Here is a 20,457-nt window from a genome sequence, read left to right on the forward strand (position 1 = left end):
TCATTTGTAAACTCAAGCGAAAATAGTAAAGTTTTCATTTCAATCTGGATTTAAAAAAAAAAAAAATTATTAAATAATTATTTTGTTCTGGACATATATTGTAAGCATATAGTTATAATTTTTTGAGAGAATATTCCGAGAATTTAACCATATGAATCCCTACACTTCTAAAAGGAAAGGATCAATTGTACATCTTTTGAGTTTTATGTCTTAATTTCATCATGTTCATGTTTGTGAAGTATGTCCCCATTTAATTTTATATCGTTGTTAGTGTATGAATTTTCTAACGTAATTTACTTATGTATGCTAAAGGTTGTCTTGGTAACGTTTCTACCACTTTAAAATGCTGTTTGTAACAATTCTTACTAATTTGATTTTTGAAATGGTGATAGACGTAATGTTCATAGTTTTGAAAAATGCGTATTTTGTTCGTTTACAAAAGCATATAACTCTTTTGGATTTTTTATTTTTCTGATATAAAGACTTGTTATTATAATTCCTATTATGATTATTATATTGAGTATATTAATTTGAAAATGATGTTATAAATGGCATAATAATAAAATAAGAATAAATTACAATGTGCCCCCTAAAGTTTTATATAATTATAAATACTCCTTATTGTCTGAATAATTATCAAAACCTTCCTCATCTAAATGATTATCGAACAATTAGTCAATTCACTAATTTCCATTACGTTTCTATATGAATAATTTCTTCTTTTTTCTTTCAAAATATTTTCATCCATTTCGTCTTATCTCTTTGTAATTTTTTATTTTTTTATTTAAAAAAGGAAAAAAGTACAGCATAAACAAACTTAACAATTCTTGTTTGTAATTTTTCAAACAAAAAAAGGTTTTCGTAATTATGCCAAAATATAAATGTCTTTACCATCAAGTTGTTGGTCAGTAAAACAACAGTTCTGGTTTTGTTGCAGACTAGGCATTTACTCTGAGCAGTTGGCACATCAATGAAATTGTGTAAGAGAATATGATGCAGAGTCGTTACAGTTATCACATGATCGCAGTTACACGTTCTGTTTGCCAAATATTGTCAAGATTGAACTATATATTCCATGATCACTGCAAAAAATCAGCAGCAACAGTGGGTTCAGACAGATCGGAGGCAGATGTATATATAGCAGTAGCATCAGGACGAGCCTTTGCTAGACTTCACAGTCTCATGCACAGCAGAAAAGTCGAGGTCCCCCAGTCCCATGCTTCTTGCTTTCTTGAATGCCTGATTAGAAAGAAAAGGGGAACTGAATGTCGAACATTGTTCACTTATGAAAACAGTAGTGTGTGCAGGAATGATTCATCAATTCTTATGGTATTCATTGTTGAGTTGTGACTTTGCTTAAAGAAGATGATAAAAATGTCGATATCCTCCTAATTATTGTTGGTTTTATGATTTTCTTCCATGTGGATGATTTTTTCTTGCGTAAACCAGCTACACATAAGAAATGCATTACTCAGAGAGCATGGAGAACTATAAGGATTTGATAAATGCAGTGCAATTTTTCATTGGCTTCATGTAAGTTTACTGAATTGAGTAATACAGGTCATGCTGCCAACTCAAGAACAGTCGTGTACATCTGTCTAATACTAATTTTTGGATTTGCAGATTATTTGTCTAATAGTGTGATAAATGGGAAACAACTTGAAGGAAGTGGGATTAGAGAGATATGTGTCAGCATACAGGTAAAATCAGCTCCCTACCTCATTAGCAGCAGCTGCTACCGGCATTGGCACTGAATTTTCATCCCCAAGCGCAAGAGCCAACCTCATGTCTTTCTGCTGATGTTTGAGAGGGAAGGCAGGGGGGTAGCTACTCTGGATCATGGATGGTCCCTTCATTTTGAACATGGGATTTGCAATTGCACCAAGATCCTGCCATAAGGAATTACCTGGAGAGTTAGTGAAACCAAAAAAAGAAAAATGAGGATTCAAAGTCGTCTTGTCTCACCAATACATCAAGAAGGGTTTGAGGGTTCAATCCGCTTTTGTCAGCCAACATAAGTCCCTCTGAAAATGCATTCATCATACTGACAGTACAGTAATAAAGAGTCATATCTTCTGGAGTTGTTGAAAAATGTCGAAAAGTAGACTCTGCGAACTACTTCACAGAATAAATCATTTCAGTGTAAGTGCAATAAGCTTATCTTAGATAAAAACAAAATCTCGTAATAATGTTCCTAAACTGCATTTGACAGAATTTCTGAACTCCAGTTCATTAATAGATGGAATGATGATCATTAGAGTCCAAGAACAATCTATATTCTGAAAGTGGCAGATTGTGTGTGCCTGTGTGTGTGTTAATTTACTGAAGGTGGCCTGGAGCAGTACACTGCAAACAGGTCAGTTCAAGGAAATTAAACTCTATTGTCAGACATCAAGGAAAGAAGATCCAACATCTGGTGATGAAGCAGTAGAACAAACAATAAGCACTACGGTTACCTGCCCATTATCATGTTGACAACAAGCTTCATTTTTGCTCCATTTCCAACGTGCCCAAGGAAAAATGACTTTTTGCCCAACACGTCAAAAGCAGGAAGTGCTGCTTCATATAATGCCTACATTATTGAACAAGAAGAAGACATAAAATCAACTTCTTATCCAGGAAATAATGCCTACATTATTGAACAAGAAGAAGACATAAAATCAACTTCTTATCCAGGAAAAATGGGAACTTCGAACTACATTACCTGCAAGTTCAAGTAAAATCAGATAGTTTTAACTTCATTTGACACATTCATATACTCTCAATAAAGGTCTGTAATGCTATTTGACATTCCATTTTAGAACCCAAATGATGCTTTGCTGTTCTCTTTGCTAGACCTAAACTTTGAGAATACTTTGGAGGAGTTACAGTCAAATCAACTGCAATTTCTTTCATGTGACTTTGAAAACCATAATGCAGTAGTTCTTGTGGACGATAATTCCTGGAAACCTATATGACCTCATGATACTGAGTCGGTTTGTGTTTGTGATAGGAGGGCAAGGAGAGAAATTGGCGACATTCCAAACTCTGAGTTCACGATAGCAGCTGTACGAAGGAGGTCTTCGCGCTATTTTCTTTCCAATTGCTTCTACACGTATGACAGGGAAGACTCTGAAATTGTTTTCATCTCCTATCTCAATGTAATAGGACTTTACAGAGGCTGCCTAGTTAGCCCAAGGGAATGAATGTTTAAGTGACACATATAAGTGTTATAACAAGAGCTCTCACCTTTTCTCCAGCAGCAAGGATAACTAGTTGACCATCCTCAGCGGGCTTTTTGCTACCTGATACTGGAGCTTCCAGGAAATGACCCCCCTTTGCTGCGATTGCCTGAAAACATTGCAAAAGATAGAAGTCTGAAGTTCACCTGGAATAAATCTTTCTTATTCTTTTCCCTTCTTTCGTCCCATTTAAATACTTTACACAAACTGCAGTTTGAATTAGAGATCAAGTTCCTACTTGTTATAGGAACAAGCGTAAGACAGAGGTCAATGGCAACCGTGTATAGGAAATCACTTAAAATTAAGCCGGTGTATCTTGATTTTTACATGTGAAAGCAACTTGAAGGAATCCTCAGTCGTCAAAGGAACTCAGATGAACAAAAGGTCATAAAATTCATAAGCCTCTAGGTTTTGCTGAAAGTCATGCATGCAGTTATATCTTCTGATTCATAATTAAGAGTTTTAGGGCAGACATTTAGAGTCTGTTTAATTGACACCTTATTTAAAAGTTTAAACTGTTAGAGAAGAATAATATTTAATATCTTAATACACCCTCTTCACGTGTAAACCCTGTACGTGAAACATTTTTTTTGTAAATGGGTGGCAATTTAATTCGAAACAAGATCCCTTATTTGGTCTATACATGTACAACGACCACCGCATTTAAAAGCTTATGCTCTTAGAGAGAAGAATCATATTATATATAATATGTTTAAGTTCCTAAAAAGCCAAGTATAATAAAACTCAAAGAAGCAAAGCTTGTTTGGGAATCGAGATATATATTGAGAAAGGATTCCTTTTAAATTTACACAAAGGAAGAATTATAAGAAGTAGGCAATTCAAACCTCACTGATCTTTGAAGAAGTCTCAGCATCAACAGTTGACATGTCAATGTAGCCTTTTCCAGAACAAATTTGCTCTAGAACACCATGTTGATCAAAAACCACCTATTTAAACATAATTCTTAACTGAGGTCTCCATTTCAAAAAGTAATAGTACCAGCTAAAAGGAACAATTTGACTAACCGATAGAGCTGCAGCAGGATCAGACAACATTGCAATAGTGTACTTGCATTTCTTAATTACTGCTGCAGGAGTTTCTCCAATAGTAGCTCCATGCTTCACCAAGTCATCGCACTACAACACAAGTAATGTTCGGAGTGAATATATAGGTATTGATTAACATGGGAAATGAACCTATTTCTCATTGTATAGGTACTAAACCACCTGAGAAACAAGCTAATGAAGTTTAAAGGGTAGGAAGTAGTGAAACTTTATTGGCTATGAATCTCATAGTAACGTGAAGGGACATATTATTTTCCCTATTGCCGAAGATGACATTTCCTGGTTCTCTGTTCCTAAGAAGTTCCAGAACATTGTTATTTAGCGAAAAATGCAATGCCGATATCCTATCTAAATCAGTTTTCCATATTACAAAACTTTAAGGGCATAAAAGCTGAAGGAAATAAGAAAGATGCATCCGTAGACAAAGTAAAAGAAAATAATACAGAATGAACATGTCCGAAACAATAGTATGTAAAAACAAATTTGTTCGGTATCTAGAAGGGAAGTTAGAACTAGTTCATTTAGCTTACTTGAGGAAATCCCCATTCCAGTTCAAATAATACATATTCTAGGTGATCAAAATCAACCAATTCTTCCTCAAGCTATGAGCCTCTCCAAAATTCAAGTCCACTGCCACTCCATCAATTGCAAGGAAAGCTCAACCACGAGCAGACAACAAGCAAATCTAGACATTACTTATTTTCCACAAATCAAATTACAGATGGAGTTTACGGATTCAACGCTCATGATAGCACCAAACATCCAACTAAAAGCGCCTAAAAGTAATATCCTTCCAGGAAGTAACTCACACCCACCATCAGAAGGCAATATCCTCAGGTATTCCATAGAAGACTGGAAAATAAACGAGAGAAATTCTTTTTTGAGCATACATCATACATACACATTAGGCAGCTATACGCTAATATCAAATATCTCAACAAACACAGATGTATGACAAAATCAAGAAGTATTTTAATCACGATAACAAATGCATAAAAAATCAAAAGATTCATACAGAGGCACAATATACAGGGAAAATACACGATTTTTACACAACCCTTTATGTATATCAACTGTATTCTTCAAACAAATAAGAAGAGAAGTATTACCCTCGAGAGAGTTCGGTTCCAAACAGTGACCTTAAAGCCATGACGAAGCAAGTTCATCGACATAGCTTTTCCCATAATCCCCAACCCCAAGAACCCAATTTCCTCCATCTCTACTCTCTCTCTCTCTCTCTCTCTCTCTCTCTCTTCAAGAATTGAGCAAATGGACGCCAGAAAAAGGCAAGAATACTCTATCAGCCGGCTGCACTATCCACACAAAACCATTCACCCTAGTATAAAACTGCCACCAACCCACTACCCAAGATTCTTCAATAAATAACAATTCTTATTGCAATCATCCCACCACTGATAATTTTCTATTACGAAGGATCAGAAAACAATTGCTTTTTTTATGGGTTTTTATAAACGTTAATAATTGATGAGAAACATCTCCATAATGTTAATCTTTTATGTGGGTATTAATGTGCTTGTCCTATGCTGATTGGTGAGCGAGTTGACGGCTGGGACCGCGCTGTCCTGCCACGTAAGCAAGGGTTCACTTCCACTCGTTTGCCTTCTGTTCTCTTCTCTGATTCGCGGGTTCAGATATGGGCCGGTTCCGATGTTGTGGGAGAGCATAAGCGGAGAAATTCTATGCACTGCGCTAGTCCATGATAAAACTTCCACGTGTTGCTCAAGGACTTTTTAGACTTTTACTTTTTCCCTATGGACAAAAAAGGAATTTTAATAGATGTCTGTGCAATGCATAGTTGCATATTTTGGCCTATTCTTTTTGTATTTTAAAACATATGCACTATGTTTGTTTTTATTTTCAAATTATTTTCGAAACAAGTCAAAATATATATAATATTTGCTATCATTTAAAAATACTTAATTTATGTATTTTTAACTGTTTTAGCATAAATATATACATATATATACACACACATACACATAAATATATATAAAAAAGATATAATTTGACAATGAATAGTAATTTTTATTTCCCAAAACACAACATTAAACATATTATACTTATTTTTAATTATTTTAAAAAATAAATCCAAACATACATATTATCTCTAATACACACTTATTTATCTTTATTTTTTATTTTTGTCTATCTCTACAAAATACAACAAAACACTCACAAAATGAATCCAAACATTATAATAAGTTTTTTTTTTATGTATTTTAGCCTAATTTTTTTTTATTGTTTTTCAAACATTTTAATAGATGAAAATACTCTCTGAACCAAATCGTAATATTTTAAAAAATTTAGAAAGAATTACAATTACCCCCTGTGTTTTAGATAAATTGCTACATACTTACCTGTGTTAATAAAAAAAAAAAAACTCATGAAATTATAAACCCTGCAAAAAGAAACCCTTTCTGTAAAAAAAAGTGGAGAGAGTTTTACATGTGTTGAACATTCGAATAGGATAACTTTTTTTTATGTATTTCAGTCCTTATCCTCTTTCATTAGACAAAATTGCCCCTATCAATATTTTTTTTTGGTTAATTCTTTATATTTTTCATTTTTTATTGAGAAAAAGTATGATAAATACTTAAAAAATATTATTCATCAATATTCATATATAAAAAATATTAGTATATCAAATTAAATTACTATACGTATTTTAATACGAAAATATCAAATTTTTAAGATTATGAATATTATTTATAAGTTTTTAAAATCAAAATACACTTTTTTTTTTAAAAAAAATATTATTACTTAATTCAATTTTTGTGTTGGATATGTTTCATAATTATATTATTTATATAAATTACGATAAATAAAATTTATTTTTAATACAATATATTTAGACATAAAAGATACTTAATCAAAATAATTCATTATATTAAAACTTATAAAATAAAAATACAATAAAAATTTTAAAAGAGGATTTTTAGTCAAAAGTTTAAAACATAGGGAGGTTTTATGCAAATTTTTCAAAAGTTTAAGGGGTTAAGTTAAAATACATATTTTAAATTTTATAATAAAAGTTTCAGAAAAGAAAAGGTGAAATAAGGGGTATGAATGCAATTTAATCATTTTCTATAATATGAAGCATGGCTGACCCCTTAGCGGGAAATTACACTCCACTCACACTCAGCATTTCAAATCTCCCTGCAGGGCGCCACCACTCACCGCCGACGACTGCCGTCCTCAGGATGAAGAAGAGATGCAGGCAAGCAGGGTCCGGAAACAAACCGACGCTCGAGGTGGTCGACATAGAGGATATCAGTTTCAGCAACAAGGAAATTCCAAAAATTAGGACTTCTTTGTTGGAATGGTACGACGAAAATCGAAGGGATTTACCTTGGAGAAGACTAAGCAGTGGACAAGATGATGTTCATGTTGAACATAGAGAAAGGAAGGCTTACGCGGTGTGGGTATCTGAGGTGATGCTTCAGCAAACTAGGGTTCAAACGGTCGTTGACTACTTCAATCGCTGGATGGAAAAATGGCCCACAATCCACCATCTGGCGCGGGCTTCTATAGAGGTGTTATTTCTTTCGCATTCTCGTTTGCTTTTTTCGCTTGTTTATTTGCTTTTTTGTCTAATTGAAATTGTTGTGATGTTTTTTTTGCTGTGTTGTGAGCAGGAGGTGAATGAGATGTGGGCTGGCTTGGGTTACTATAGGCGGGCTCGGTTTTTGCTGGAGGTCAGCATTTAAATGGATATAGGGATTATTTCATTGTATGCTGTGCTTCTAATTGATGTTATATTTTACTGCTTTGTTTCTTTTTTGGAATCTGGTAATCAATCATGTTAAGTGAAAGCGAATGGATGCAAGTATAACCAAGAAACTAAAAGAAAGAAAGCGGAATGCGGGAACTATAACTTTGATTGAAGCATCTATATTATTTTTAACTTAGCGGTTCGGAAACAAGCGATTCTCTTTCTTTAGACATAGGGGCGTTGCCACTCTATGAGCATTAAAATTAAAAACTGACATAGAAGTTTCATCAGCACATTTTATAGCCTTACATATTATAACATGCTGTAGGGAGCTAAAATGATTGTTGAAGGTGGAGGTGAGTTCCCTAAAACAGCATCTTCTCTTAAGATGGTCAAAGGGATTGGAAACTACACTGCTGGAGCAATTGCATCTATCGCTTTTGAGGAGGTTAGTGGAGTACATTTCCCTTGATCCGTCACAAGCCACTTTTGTAGTTAAATAACATGAGTGAGCTACTCAGGCAGTGCCAGTGGTTGATGGAAATGTCGTCCGAGTGATTGCCAGGTTGAAGGCTATATCTGCCAATCCAAAAAACTCAGCAACAGTCAAGAATATATGGTAATTATGATTAGTTCTGATTGCCTTACTGATATGTAGGACTGGACAAACTGATGCTCTCTCTCTCTCTCCCCCTCACATGTTTGCACAGAGGCAACACGTGCATGCATGTTTTTCCAGTGCATACAAAGCAAATGGGCTTATAGGGAAAATACATCCCCATATATGTATTTAGGAGAAGAGTTGCCCATTCAGTTACAGTCTATTTGTGCGAAGTTAAGATGACCTAGGCGGCATTATGGATTTGATGGATTTGGATCTAGTGTGGATTTCAAGTTGATCTATTTAAAATTCCACCAGTAAATCCATGGTTTTGACTTAATATTTAAAAACAAAAAGAAGCCATTGATGAAGGATGACTCTCATCAAAATGATTTCAAGCCCAACATAATTACTCTGAAGGATTAACAAATTTGACTTTACTGTTAAGAGTCACTGAAAACCATCAAAAGAATGGTTGTGGCTTTTGCAATTATGTTCTTTCCACAAATTGATGATTTAACTTTACTTGGTCAAAGGTGGCTGAATCATTCATGGAACTTCTGTTTAGTGACTGGGATTAAAAATTGTAGTTACTCCATTTATCACATATTTACTGCATAATCTTCTTGATAAGTTATTTAAGTTTATGAAATAAGATCCAGATAATGTCTTTTGTTATCTTTAACAAGAAACACTTTCAGCACATAGATATTAATGGCGCGCCATGGCGCAAGGTGCACATTGTGCAGGCTCAGCGCTACTTTTGTAACATGGCGCCGAGTTGCTTATGGCGACACCATAGTGCAGAGGCGCGCCAGCCCCAGCCCTTTTTGGCTGGGGCTTAACAATACCTGGGCAAAGCCCAGGATTTTTCAAACACTGGATTTCACCTAGTGAAAATTAAAAAGCCCAGCCTTTATTTCAGTTAATTTATTAAAAAAATAGAATAAAAACAACCAAAATATCTTGCAAAAACGAGTGAAATTAGAAATTGGGGAAGATTTGGATTTTGGTTGATGGATGTTATGTATTTGTGTTTGTTTTGTAATGATTGTGTAGGATTTGTTTAATCATCTTGCATGTTTTGAACTCTTTTGTTTTTCCTAAAACTTATTATTTTGCAAATTTCTTTTATGGTATGATGATTAAAATTATTTCTAGTGTTTATATTTACTTATTTGTGCATTATTGATATGAATATATATTGATGTAATTTATTTTTGTACATGTGCACCGTACTATAAAAATGCGCGCGCCGCACCGTGTGCCATGGCTCCAGGGGATCCTTGCGCCATGGCGCGTTGTGTGCTATTAACAACTATGTTTCAGCATTTGCTGTTTGCTGAATAACTATTCATGTTTATCATTCACACTGTTTTTCTTGTTTTTTATTTCAATTTTGTAGGAAACTGGCACGGCAGTTAGTTGATCCTAAAAGGCCTGGGGATTTCAACCAGGCTGTGATGGAACTTGGTGCAACAGTGTGCAGTCCAGCAGCTCCCAGCTGCTCCACATGTCCTATATCCCATCAGTGTCAAGCACTATCTCTCTCCAGGAGTAATGAATCTATTCAAGTCACAGACTATCCAATGAAGGTTACCAAGGCCAAACAAAGACGTGATTACTCTGCTGTCAGTGTTGTGGAGATAGTTGAGGAGGGATCTCAATCTGACAGCAGATATCTTCTTGTCAAGAGACCAGATCAGGGGTTGCTGGCTGGACAGTGGGAATTCCCATCTGTTCTATTAGATGGAGAAGCTGACTTGGCCTCACGGAGAAAGGCAATCGATATTTTCTTGAAACAATCATTTGGTCTAGACAAGGAGAAGTCATGTAAAGTAGTTTTAAGGGAAGAAATAGGAGAATATGTCCATGTATTCACTCACATTCGTCTCAAGATGCACGTAGAGTTGTTGATTTTGCACCTGAAAGGTCTATTCACTAGTCACCCTCTCTCTCTTATCCCTTCCTCCTCCTATCTTTCTCTCCCAAACACAAGTGCGAAAAGTGGGATAGAAATTCAGTCAAACATGATTTCTCATGCATTTGTTTTCTTTTTAAATTGACGTGCATTTTGCTCTATTTGGTTTGAAGGTGGTATCAATTTTCTACAAAGAAATCAAGAGAGCACAACTATGACGTGGAAGTTTGTTGATAATAAGGCCCTTTCAACTTTGGGATTGACATCTGGTGTAAGGAAGGTAATGCTGTTAGTTATGCTAAACTTTTGAGTTCTACACTGCTATCTTGTGCATGTTCAAAGAGTTTTAGTTTAAAATAGGCTGTTGAAAGCCCGTACTACAAGCATTAGTTTAGAAACATAGGTTAAAAGACAAAGAAGAAAGTATGTTGTCTGAGCAGCCAAACTTGTTTTAGATTTTATTATTTATAGAAATTGATGAGTGAGAATTCTGACTTTAAGCTCCTTGGCTCTAGAATATAACATTTCCTTGTTCACCCCACTGCCACTAGTTTCTGGATTGGTTTGACTATGTGTGTAAAATTTGTTCCAAAAACATCAGTTACCATGTTTTCATCAGTTGCTTATCGTGGAACCCGTGTTGTTGACCAATTTTTTTGCCTCCATATGCATAATTCTTTGATGAGCATAAAAGATGTAATGAAGAATGCTCCTAAAGCAGGCTTCTTGTAATTTATATGGTAAGCTAAGCAGTTTTGATTGAAGAAGTCATTTTGCAATAATTATTTGCTGGGTAACAGTATAACTCATCAAGAGACCACTTCTGATTGGTCTTTGTGCATATAACACCTTGAAATACTAAGAATGGGAATTTACCCTTTATACTTCCCATTTCTCCCTTTTGGCTCAGCTTGGAATGTGGATTCTACTTAAACAGTGTTAGTATCCATCAGAGCTCATGTCTGAAATAAAGTACCTTTTTAATTTACCTTCTAATACCAAATATTGTTGAGCTAAATATGGGTGTGTATAGGAGTCTAACCCTTTCTGATACTGGTAAGTTAATTCTCGTTCTAGCATAACAATTTTCATACACCACAAATGACAGCCTTGTTTTTCTAAATTTGTTAATGATAAATATCTGTTGGTTGAATGGAATTGTGGATTGTGGTATTAATCATATTGATACAAGGCTTTGGATCCATACATACCTGCTCTGTTCGCATCACTTGATCCAAATCTTGGTATAATCTAGAATGAGCAATGGGTATAAAAATCATGACCATATGTAATATCATAAAAATTAATCGCTATATCACAACTTTGCACTTTCTTTAGTTTGCTGCTGATCTTTGTAATGCAGGTTTACAACATGATTGAGGAATTCAAGCAGAATAGATCAGATTCTCTCCCCATGAAAACAAGAAAGAACAGAAGAGAAAACAACCTAATCAAGCGATGCTGATCTTGTTCGCTGTTGAAACCCTCCTGGTTCATGAATAATCGATAATTTTATTTGCATAAATGCTTCATCTTAAGGAAGGTGGCATCATTTTGTAGGGAAACTTAAGACAAAAATGATGTGCATCTGGGCCCCTTCGTGCTACTGTTTCAAATGCTTCCATACATTTTTGCCACTAAGGTACCATTGGCAAATACCTTTACTTCAGAATCAAAGGTTTATCTCCAAGTGTTAACTAAAACAGCTTAGTTTTCTGACAGGAACTTGTCACTGTGCGCCATGCAGGAAGTATTCACTAGTCCATCTCTGGGTTTGCCGATTAAAGACAACTTCAAATGATAAAATTCGCTTATTATTGCTTCATTTGCCATCAGTAGCTGTGATTATCGCTTCATTCACCATCCAATAGTATCTGTTACTTGGAAGATGTATTATGCAACCTTACTTATTGTAAAAGTGGAAACTTGTGGAGATCCCTTGTCAACAACCGTGTCCTCTTTTTGGTTTGAGGGAGTTGTAGAAATATGCTTCATTGACTATTCATTGCTTTCCTGTGATACAATAAACTTTTGGAGTTCGTTGGCTTACGTTTCTTGATATGACTAACGGCCATAATACCACTTGAATCAAATTTAACAAGTTCTTGAATTGTGGTAAAAACTGATTAAATTCATATTGAAGTTTGCTGACATGTGTGTTTTTGATATTATATAACTTGGTGAAAGTATTTACTCACAAGATAAATATAAAAAAAGTCCTCATTATTAAGGGACAATTTCACTATTTTCTCTTGACGTTGGATATAATTATATGTAATTTTTTATTTGAATAATTACATTTAATACCCTTGATATTTATTTTAATTAAACAAATAAATCTTTTGTTAGTTTAAATTTATTGAATTTATTGATATTGGCAAAGGTATTGAATAAAAATTGTGTGAAAATATATCTTCTCATAATTAGCATGTCAAAATTTATAAGGATAGTTTGATCAAAAAAATTAATTTGACCTGTTAAAGTCAGTTTAAATCAATTGGGGGTAACATGAATTTTTATTCAATTTTACTTTTGCTAATATTAATAAATTTGGTGAACTTTGACCAACGTATGGAATGTATATTGGTGTATTAGATATAATTTTTCAAACTATTTGAAGTTTACGTGTAATTACACAAAAGTTTAGGAGAGGGCGGTATAATTATCTATACTATACATTATGGGAGAACACCTATTTGGTGTCTTCTTTATTTTTTTGTGTTATTTTTTTTTCTACCCACTAATTGTCACATTTATCTCATTATCTATAACTTATTTTTTTAAAAAAATTATTTATTTTTAATTAATATTTTTTCTCTTTCTCCTACTCCATATATTCTCTTTTAAAATTAATTTTTTTATCATAATCATTTTTATATAATCATTTTCTCTACAGTAAAAAATATTAATAAATAAAATTTAATAATTTTAAATTTTCTATACATATACATCGAATATATCACGTACGACCAGTACCTATATATTAATTGATACCTATAGTTTTTTCAATTCCATTTGCTAAATTATTTTTGAGTTGAAGCCAAAGGAGCGATTTTAATAATATATAGAAGTAAGTATTTACTCGTGAAAGTATAATTAGTGTATTAAAATTTGATGTTAAAATTAAACTAATGAATTATATGAATTCTTCTATGTTAATTATATAAGCAAGAAGAGAGAGAGAGAGAGAGAGAGAGAGAGAGAGAGAGAGAGAGAGAGAGAGAATGAGTGTGTGGAAATGCAATTAGAAGAAAGACAATCAACTGCTCTGCGCAGACAAGCAGTTAAAGAAGTAGACAGAGAAGAGAAAAGAGAAGAGAAGAGACTCAAATCAAATAACTGAAAAAGTAGTATTCCCTACAAAATGGTGGTGGGAGATGAGGATAAAGGAGTGCATAGTTACCGGCCTTCTCTGAAATCCCTTGCTTCTTTCAATAATTACCCTAAATGGAAACACAAGGTACTGTTGATTATTGATTGCATGCGCGTTCATTGTTTTTATTTATTTATGAATGTAACGGAGTGTTGGTTATTGTTGATGAAATGTAGCTCCGGGAAAATTGCTTCAAAAGGGTTCGTCAGGATCGAACTCGCTTGCTCTGGAAATTGAGATTGAGCGAAGCTCAGAATCAGTCTGCCAATCACGAGGTTTATTTCGTTCTTTTCTTTTTTTCGTTTTTCTTTTTAAATTTGTACTTCGATATACTCGTTTAGTCTGGAAAAGTGGCATATCGGATTGTGATTGGTTCATATGGTTTCGTTGTGTGCAATTGTGGTTTGCTTGATTAATACTTTTTTTTGTTGAGTTGTAAGAGAAATTAACAATTTGGTGTTCTTTTATTTGGGGAAGGAATGGACGGATAGCCTTATTTTCTGTATGTTATGGTGATTTGTCCATTTTTACAGCTCATGCCGACAGTCGCACAGAGTAAAGGTTTCATTGGATAAGGCTGAAGGCAAAATTTACGAGTAACGGTGGGTCAAGTAATTACAAGGAGTGATAAGGTGGAACAATTATACATTCATGTGAAATTATGGATCACATTTTGAAAGTAAATCAGATGTGCTAGCTTCTAGTTCTCACTGTAACACCATGCTGAGGTTGCTAAACAAAAATTAATGAGCTCAACTGAACAGAGGCTCACATTCTCTGTTTCTACATAGAAATCAAGGGGCAATTTAGATATATTTGGAGGAAAAATATTGAGAATGCTACCATCCTTTAGATCTCTAGTCTTTAGTATCATATCACTGTAATGCTTTCTTAATACATGGACTATTAGGACTGAGTATAAGTACTTAGTGTTCCTATTAGTATTAGGGCCTTAACTGATCCCATTTGATTGTGGTGCACCCACCACCCTAGTGGGAGTGACTAGCAATTAAAGCTTTGGAAGAGGTGGAATTAGGATAACTAATGGGTGGTTAGGGCATTTGAAAGCCACCAACAATGCCGTTTAGCTCCTAGGCTTATTCGCTCCCTAGCCCAGCAAGCAATAAGGAACTAACTGCAGGAAGGTCAGGTAAACCATCCTCTTGTATTGGAGACTGGAGAGTAAGATAAACTGAGGAAATCTCCATCAATATTCACTGGTGTGTTAGCCTTCTCTATTAGGTTTCTATTTAGAAAGTCCCTCGTCCTAATAATGATAAAATACACATGGTTTTAAGATCAAGGATAGCCAATGGTGGAGGAAAAGATGACTGATTTTACGTAGTTCCCTTTTAGAGGGACGCTTAAAGGAATCACATTATCAAAGCTAGAGTAGTACCAGCTTTCTAGTGATTATGCTTTTGTTCCTGTTGGAACTATCATTTTATCTTATTTCCTATTTTACATTCTTTTAACCCGAACTAAGATTCTGGCTGCAGGATTTCATTAAATCAACTCTCCAGGACATTGTTTCTGACGAACTGAAAAAAATTAAGGGCACATCTCTGGATGAAAGTTCATCTCCAGTGCTTGGCACTTCTACTGATGATATGATATGGGAATATGATGGTCTTCACACAGCTTATCAAGGCGACTGTGAAGAAATGTTATTAGAAATGCAAAGATTATTTTATGAGGATCTTAGGACAGAGAAAACAAGAAAAGGTATAATGTCTTGAATTAGGATGGTTGAAATTATTGTCATTGTGGATGCATTTAACCAAAAAAATGCACATTTGATTCAGTAGTTCTGGTATGTTAAATGCATATTTTTTTAGGCTTAGCTGTCCAATAAAAGTTCATGGTTGTCATCATTCATCAACTTCTCTTCAAGAGATCACAGGGAAAAGAATTGTTCTATCACTCTTTTTGTAGTGAGAACATCAAAAGTCTCTTTTTGTTCCTAAAGTGGAGGTTATTGTTCTTTTGGCAATTTTATACCCAATGCTTGGAGAACGCACTACCTCAAGAGTTATATGTAGTTCATTTATTTTATTTTTTCAATGATTCATTGTCATGGGTCAAAGGAATTTTTATCAGGTCTTGTCACCATTAGTTTGAAAAATTAAACGGCTATATATCTCCCCATTTAAATCAGCTCTGTTGCTGTCTGTACATTAGATTGTTTGGCTCAATTTTGGAAGGATGAATTTTCTGAATGCCTTATGTGGATTTATTTCCTCCTCTTTAAAGATATCATTTGTGTCTATTGTCCGTTCAATCTTAGACATGTTTAGCTTCTTGCAGAGCCTGAATGTTTTATGAAAACATGGGAGGACGAAGAAGATGAATACTTGGCTCGTGTGCTCTATGAGCACATGCAGCTCAATAGTGATCAAGTATGATGCCAGTGAACTTTTGCCTCTGCAATTTCTTAATTTTCTCAGCATGGAGTTAAACTGGTAGTCCTTTGATTGTCTTTGTAAAGAGTGAGGTCGTCTTGTCAGACTGACATACATGGCACAGAAATTTTACACTAGGATAGGATATTCACCTTTGCTTTGGTGAAATCCACTTTTAATACCAACTATTGGCATTTTTCTTGTTCCTGTGACCAATATAAAAATTTCAGAACTGCACTTTATTGTGAAGAATCATAGTCAATATACATGCAGAACTTGTAAGACATGAATAAGACAGATTAATGTTTTGCCTTGCATTTGTAAAGAATATCACATGCAAGACATTGCACGCCTATAAATAAACAGTTATGTAAAAGATCATATTTCCACCATGTAAAAATGATCTTTGGTCTCATTAGATTACGAGCATCATTACTTCACATGAAATTCAAACAGAAAATCACATCATGCTGTTATTGTGGATCTAGTAGGTTTAACCTGGAATAAATGTATGGGGTCTGGTCTGGCTTGTTTTTACCCCCTATATTATTTGTTATTGCTTGGGAACTAGTAAATATAATTTGTTATTGTAATAGGTCGCAATGGAGGTTTGGTGCCCCATCTGCAAACAGGGGGAGTTACAGGAAAATGGTCATCATATTTATTGCACTCAGTGTGAACTTAAGCTAAAAAGAGGCCATGAGGTCCTACTCTCTCTCTCTCATTCTCTCTCTCTCCACAGTGACTCAAACACGCACACACACACAACACTAACCAATGCATTCCATTCTTATTCGTATTTCTTTCATAAAAGTCATGGCCACCTTCAGATGGTGGGAAGTTATTAACATGCAGATTTACTCAGCGAAGCGCAAAATACTCAGATTGCTACTTTGATAATGTTGGAAGTGTAATACTGTACACATTCTGGTATCCATATGCATGCAACTTACATGTGTCCATCTTGTGTAATGGCAGTAGATCCCACTACGGATAGAAAAAGTTTATTTGTTCTGTTGGCATAAGAAAAGATTCCTTGATGTCTTTTTCCATTTTAATTTCTTCAAGCAAGAGAAATGGGATTGTTGTAATTACTTTACGTGGGGAATAAATTAGTCTATAGTTCAAGGTGGGCAATGCTGACCAGACTTTAATGGACTTAAATGCATAACCCCCCCCCCCCCCACCCCCCACCCCGCTGTCCCCCTTAAATGGGAGAACGACGTCGCAGCGCCTTCGCCCCCTGGCAGATGGGCTGTCTCCCAGATAAAGGAAGACGTCATTGCCTTTCTATGTGGGGGCGGCGGTCGTCGCCGTAAACTCTAGTTTTTTTTAATTAATTTAATTATATTAATTAATTAAGAATAATTTTAGATAATTATAATAATTCTTGTACTTAAATTAATTTAAATATATCTTTTATTTAATTAAGAATAATTTTAGATAATTATAATAATTTTTGAATTGAAAATTAATTTAGAACTTATAATTATTATAATTGCTCAATATTGATATTCATCTAGATATCTAAGTTTGAATAATAAAAATAGCATATTAGTCTTTGTAATGTAATTTTTTTTATGGTTTTTTTTTTATTTTTGTATTTTGATATTTAATATTGATATATTTAAGAACAAAAGAATTTATATTTTTAGAATGCAATTTTTTTTTCAAAAAAAAAGACAATTTGACCATAGTAATTTGGATACAATGTAAGGGCATTTTAGTCAATTAAAGAAAAACAAATGTCAAAATACGGAAAAATTCAAGCCCAAACGAAGTTTTGGCGCCTGCATCCCACCTTCCGTTAGTTTCTCATAGAAGGAGGGTTTTGTGCTGAATTTATTAAAACATTGGGGGTTTTTTAGCCTATTTCTAAACACAGGGGGATTTTAGCTATTTTAGGAAAACATAAGGGGGTAAAATGAAGTTTAGTCACTTTAATGGTAGTATTGGCAAAAAACAAAAACAGGACGAGTGCTTTCGACATTCTCATAAATAATTTGTCTATGAGTACAAAAATGCCCATTTCACTAATGTGCCCCAACTCTTATTTTTGCCTCCCCAAAAGGAAAGGAATCTGAATCAGAAATAAATAATCTCTTCTCAACAGAAATTCATGAGTTTTGGTGTATAGGTAGTTTGATGCTAAAAGATATACCAATATTAGTGGTAGGAAACTGTGCTAGCAATACAACATGTAGGGAAATGAAACAAATATGGTTGTGCTGGTGATAATTGTGAAATTGGCTGGAAAGGATCATGCTGAGTTTTTCTCAAGGACAGTGTTGGGTATATTATATGACAAAAGGCAGTCATGGCTGTCTTGGCATAGAATGGTTCAAACAGGATTAGACAGGATAAAAGACATTCGAATAAATTCTAGTTTTTGGTTTCTCAATGACATCCAGATTAAGAGTACAATTTCTCCAGATTAAGAGGAAAGGTTGACCGGTACTGTATTCTATTGAAAAAAAAACCCTCCCACCTTCCTCCACCCGCAAAATGATCTTCCAGTTTTTTTACCATTAGAAGATAAACATTCTGTTAAGTGATGCTATATAATTCTAAAATTTTCTATTTTCGATGTCTATTAATTTCAAGTGCTTATAGCTGGGGATATTATGCTGTTTTTCATATCCTCTGTTAAAGCACAACTGGATATGTATTTTTTGTCCTACCTTCATTAGCCAAAGTCAGAGCTCGCATGCTCGTCTCTTTAGATTTATTAATCCAACAAGCCTGCAACTGTCATAGACTCATGGCAGTAACATTTACTCTTACGTGCTGGACTATTTGATTCATGTGTGCAGAGAACAATTTTTAGCACCTAATTTTACATACAGAACTGAGTTTCCGACTCTGGACATCATCAGGGAATTCCATTAAACTTACTTGAATATATTTTCCTGATTAGGTCGATCTGAACTTTTTACGGCTGAGGCTGGGTGAAGCTCACACAGAGCACCTTGATAGGGGTTGCAGGTTGAGACCTGAGTTCTGCATCGAGACTAAATTTGGATTGACTGCACTGTATATTAAGTGCCAAGGCTGCAATACATTTGAGGTTGTACTATAGTGGCACCATCTTTCATTTACTACGGTCACAATTTTTTTTTTACTCATTTAAGTAGTAATTTCTGTAATAACATTCTAGTCTCTTGAGGAGTGTATAGTGCACGTATACATCTTGTACAGACAAGAATGAGTTTTTGAAGAGAGAATTGTTGGACACCTTTGAAACAAATTGACAGTCCAACCTTGAAAGCTTCGCTATTCTTTTAGTTTGGAGTTGATTCATGGTTCTCTCTCATGGTCTTTGTTGTAGCGTTGGATTCCTCAGGTCACCTCGTTGAGGAGGATGTTTAGAATGTAAATATACTTGCCCGATTTCATGCTTACAGGCTGAGTTTGGCAGTTTGTACTTTCCAGACAAGCTCACTGGAGCAAAATCTTCAATTTTGCTCAGACAGTAGGAAGGAGGAAGAACCTCCCTAGTTTTGGTGTAATTATTTGTACATCCCCTAGAGTTTGAAAAATACATTTTATATTCCTGACATTTGTTTTCGATATCTATGTTTGTCAAAAGGTACGAAATTTGTTGATATTAGCAAAAAAAATGAATAAAAATTCAAATTTACTCTTGATTGAATTATTACTGACTTATCGAAATAGTTAAAGTTAAAGTAAAAGACGGGTCCAGAAAAATCTGAATATGAGATTATGAAAAAGACATTCTCCAATATAAAGGATTATCATCTCAATTTTTGTTTCCTTTTTCTTTTTCTCTTTGTCCTTTGAGAAATCAAAGATCATGAGCTTTTTTTAACTTTGAGAGCTCAAATACAACCTATCTAAAAATTGATTTTATAATGTGCACATTTGACAATTTATGTACTTTGGATTTCTATAAATCGAATATTAAAGTCTTCTAAACAAATAAGTGATTTTATCACATTCTTCCAAATAATATATATTTAAACGGTTCAATTTTTTGCGATCTTTTTTAGTACTAAAACCAAAGCAATTACTTACAGTGCAATTCTACTCTAAATGTAAAATATAGTTTTTTCAATAAATTATAATAAATGGTTCAATTCAATTAGGGTTTTTACGATTTGAGTTATTTTTATTTATTTATT

General features: G+C 34.3%; 3 protein-coding genes and 1 long non-coding RNA gene across 6 annotated transcripts; 3 read left to right on the plus strand and 1 right to left on the minus strand.

Annotated features, from left to right (window-relative positions):
* Positions 1 to 945: 945 nt before the first annotated feature.
* GLYR1 (glyoxylate reductase 1) lies at positions 946 to 5,753 on the minus strand. The gene is made up of 8 exons (XM_011082288.3): positions 5,395 to 5,753; positions 4,247 to 4,357; positions 4,067 to 4,168; positions 3,229 to 3,330; positions 2,457 to 2,572; positions 1,966 to 2,044; positions 1,719 to 1,889; positions 946 to 1,239 (listed from the first exon to the last, which is right to left on the minus strand). The coding sequence occupies exons 1-8, from the start codon at positions 5,500 to 5,502 to the stop codon at positions 1,150 to 1,152; spliced, it is 879 nt and encodes a 292-aa protein (XP_011080590.1). The 5' UTR covers positions 5,503 to 5,753; the 3' UTR covers positions 946 to 1,149.
* On the plus strand, positions 1,440 to 1,890 carry LOC148787917 (uncharacterized). Its single transcript, XR_016066152.1, has 2 exons — positions 1,440 to 1,533; positions 1,624 to 1,890. It is a non-coding gene; the product is annotated as an uncharacterized LOC148787917 (long non-coding RNA).
* A 1,645-nt stretch (positions 5,754 to 7,398) lies between the features above and the next one.
* LOC105163805 (HhH-GPD base excision DNA repair family protein) lies at positions 7,399 to 12,489 on the plus strand. 3 transcript variants are annotated; one of them, XM_088882078.1, is made up of 8 exons: positions 7,399 to 7,839; positions 7,942 to 8,001; positions 8,347 to 8,466; positions 8,540 to 8,637; positions 10,025 to 10,551; positions 10,714 to 10,820; positions 11,904 to 12,182; positions 12,252 to 12,489. In XM_088882078.1, the coding sequence occupies exons 1-7, from the start codon at positions 7,405 to 7,407 to the stop codon at positions 12,003 to 12,005; spliced, it is 1,449 nt and encodes a 482-aa protein (XP_088738204.1). In that variant the 5' UTR covers positions 7,399 to 7,404; the 3' UTR covers positions 12,006 to 12,182; positions 12,252 to 12,489. The 3 variants fall into 3 exon arrangements, with proteins under 3 accessions (XP_088738204.1, XP_011080589.3, XP_088738205.1); XM_011082287.3 differs by having other exon boundaries at positions 12,263 to 12,489; XM_088882079.1 differs by having other exon boundaries at positions 12,288 to 12,489.
* A 1,230-nt stretch (positions 12,490 to 13,719) lies between these two features.
* LOC105163804 (RPA-interacting protein A) lies at positions 13,720 to 19,584 on the plus strand. The gene is made up of 6 exons (XM_011082286.3): positions 13,720 to 14,000; positions 14,090 to 14,188; positions 15,413 to 15,638; positions 16,221 to 16,312; positions 16,912 to 17,019; positions 19,233 to 19,584. Exons 1-6 carry the CDS (start codon positions 13,905 to 13,907, stop codon positions 19,392 to 19,394), a joined length of 783 nt encoding a protein of 260 aa, XP_011080588.1. The 5' UTR covers positions 13,720 to 13,904; the 3' UTR covers positions 19,395 to 19,584.
* Positions 19,585 to 20,457: the final 873 nt, after the last annotated feature.

The sequence above is a fragment of the Sesamum indicum genome, linkage group LG6, assembly GCF_026168435.1.
Source record: "Sesamum indicum cultivar Baizhima isolate 11 linkage group LG6, ASM2616843v1, whole genome shotgun sequence".
Taxonomy (NCBI): domain Eukaryota; kingdom Viridiplantae; phylum Streptophyta; class Magnoliopsida; order Lamiales; family Pedaliaceae; genus Sesamum; species Sesamum indicum.

Bases quoted from the DNA above. Each gene is read 5' to 3' on its own strand.
- GLYR1 (XM_011082288.3), bottom strand. From the start codon at position 5,502: ATGGAGGAAATTGGGTTCTTGGGGTTGGGGATTATGGGAAAAGCTATG. The intron at 3,331-4,066 runs GTTTGAATTGCC...CAATGTTTTCAG, and splicing joins CTTCTTCAAAGATCAGTGAG to GCAATCGCAGCAAAGGGGGG. The intron at 1,890-1,965 runs GTGAGACAAGAC...TCCTTATGGCAG, and splicing joins AAACCCTTCTTGATGTATTG to GATCTTGGTGCAATTGCAAA.
- LOC105163805 (XM_088882078.1), top strand. From the start codon at position 7,405: ATGGCTGACCCCTTAGCGGGAAATTACACTCCACTCACACTCAGCATT. The intron at 8,467-8,539 runs GTTAGTGGAGTA...TGAGCTACTCAG, and splicing joins CATCTATCGCTTTTGAGGAG to GCAGTGCCAGTGGTTGATGG. The intron at 10,821-11,903 runs GTAATGCTGTTA...TTTGTAATGCAG, and splicing joins TGACATCTGGTGTAAGGAAG to GTTTACAACATGATTGAGGA.
- LOC105163804 (XM_011082286.3), top strand. From the start codon at position 13,905: ATGGTGGTGGGAGATGAGGATAAAGGAGTGCATAGTTACCGGCCTTCT. The intron at 14,189-15,412 runs GTTTATTTCGTT...TTCTGGCTGCAG, and splicing joins ATCAGTCTGCCAATCACGAG to GATTTCATTAAATCAACTCT. The intron at 17,020-19,232 runs GTCCTACTCTCT...TTTCCTGATTAG, and splicing joins AGCTAAAAAGAGGCCATGAG to GTCGATCTGAACTTTTTACG.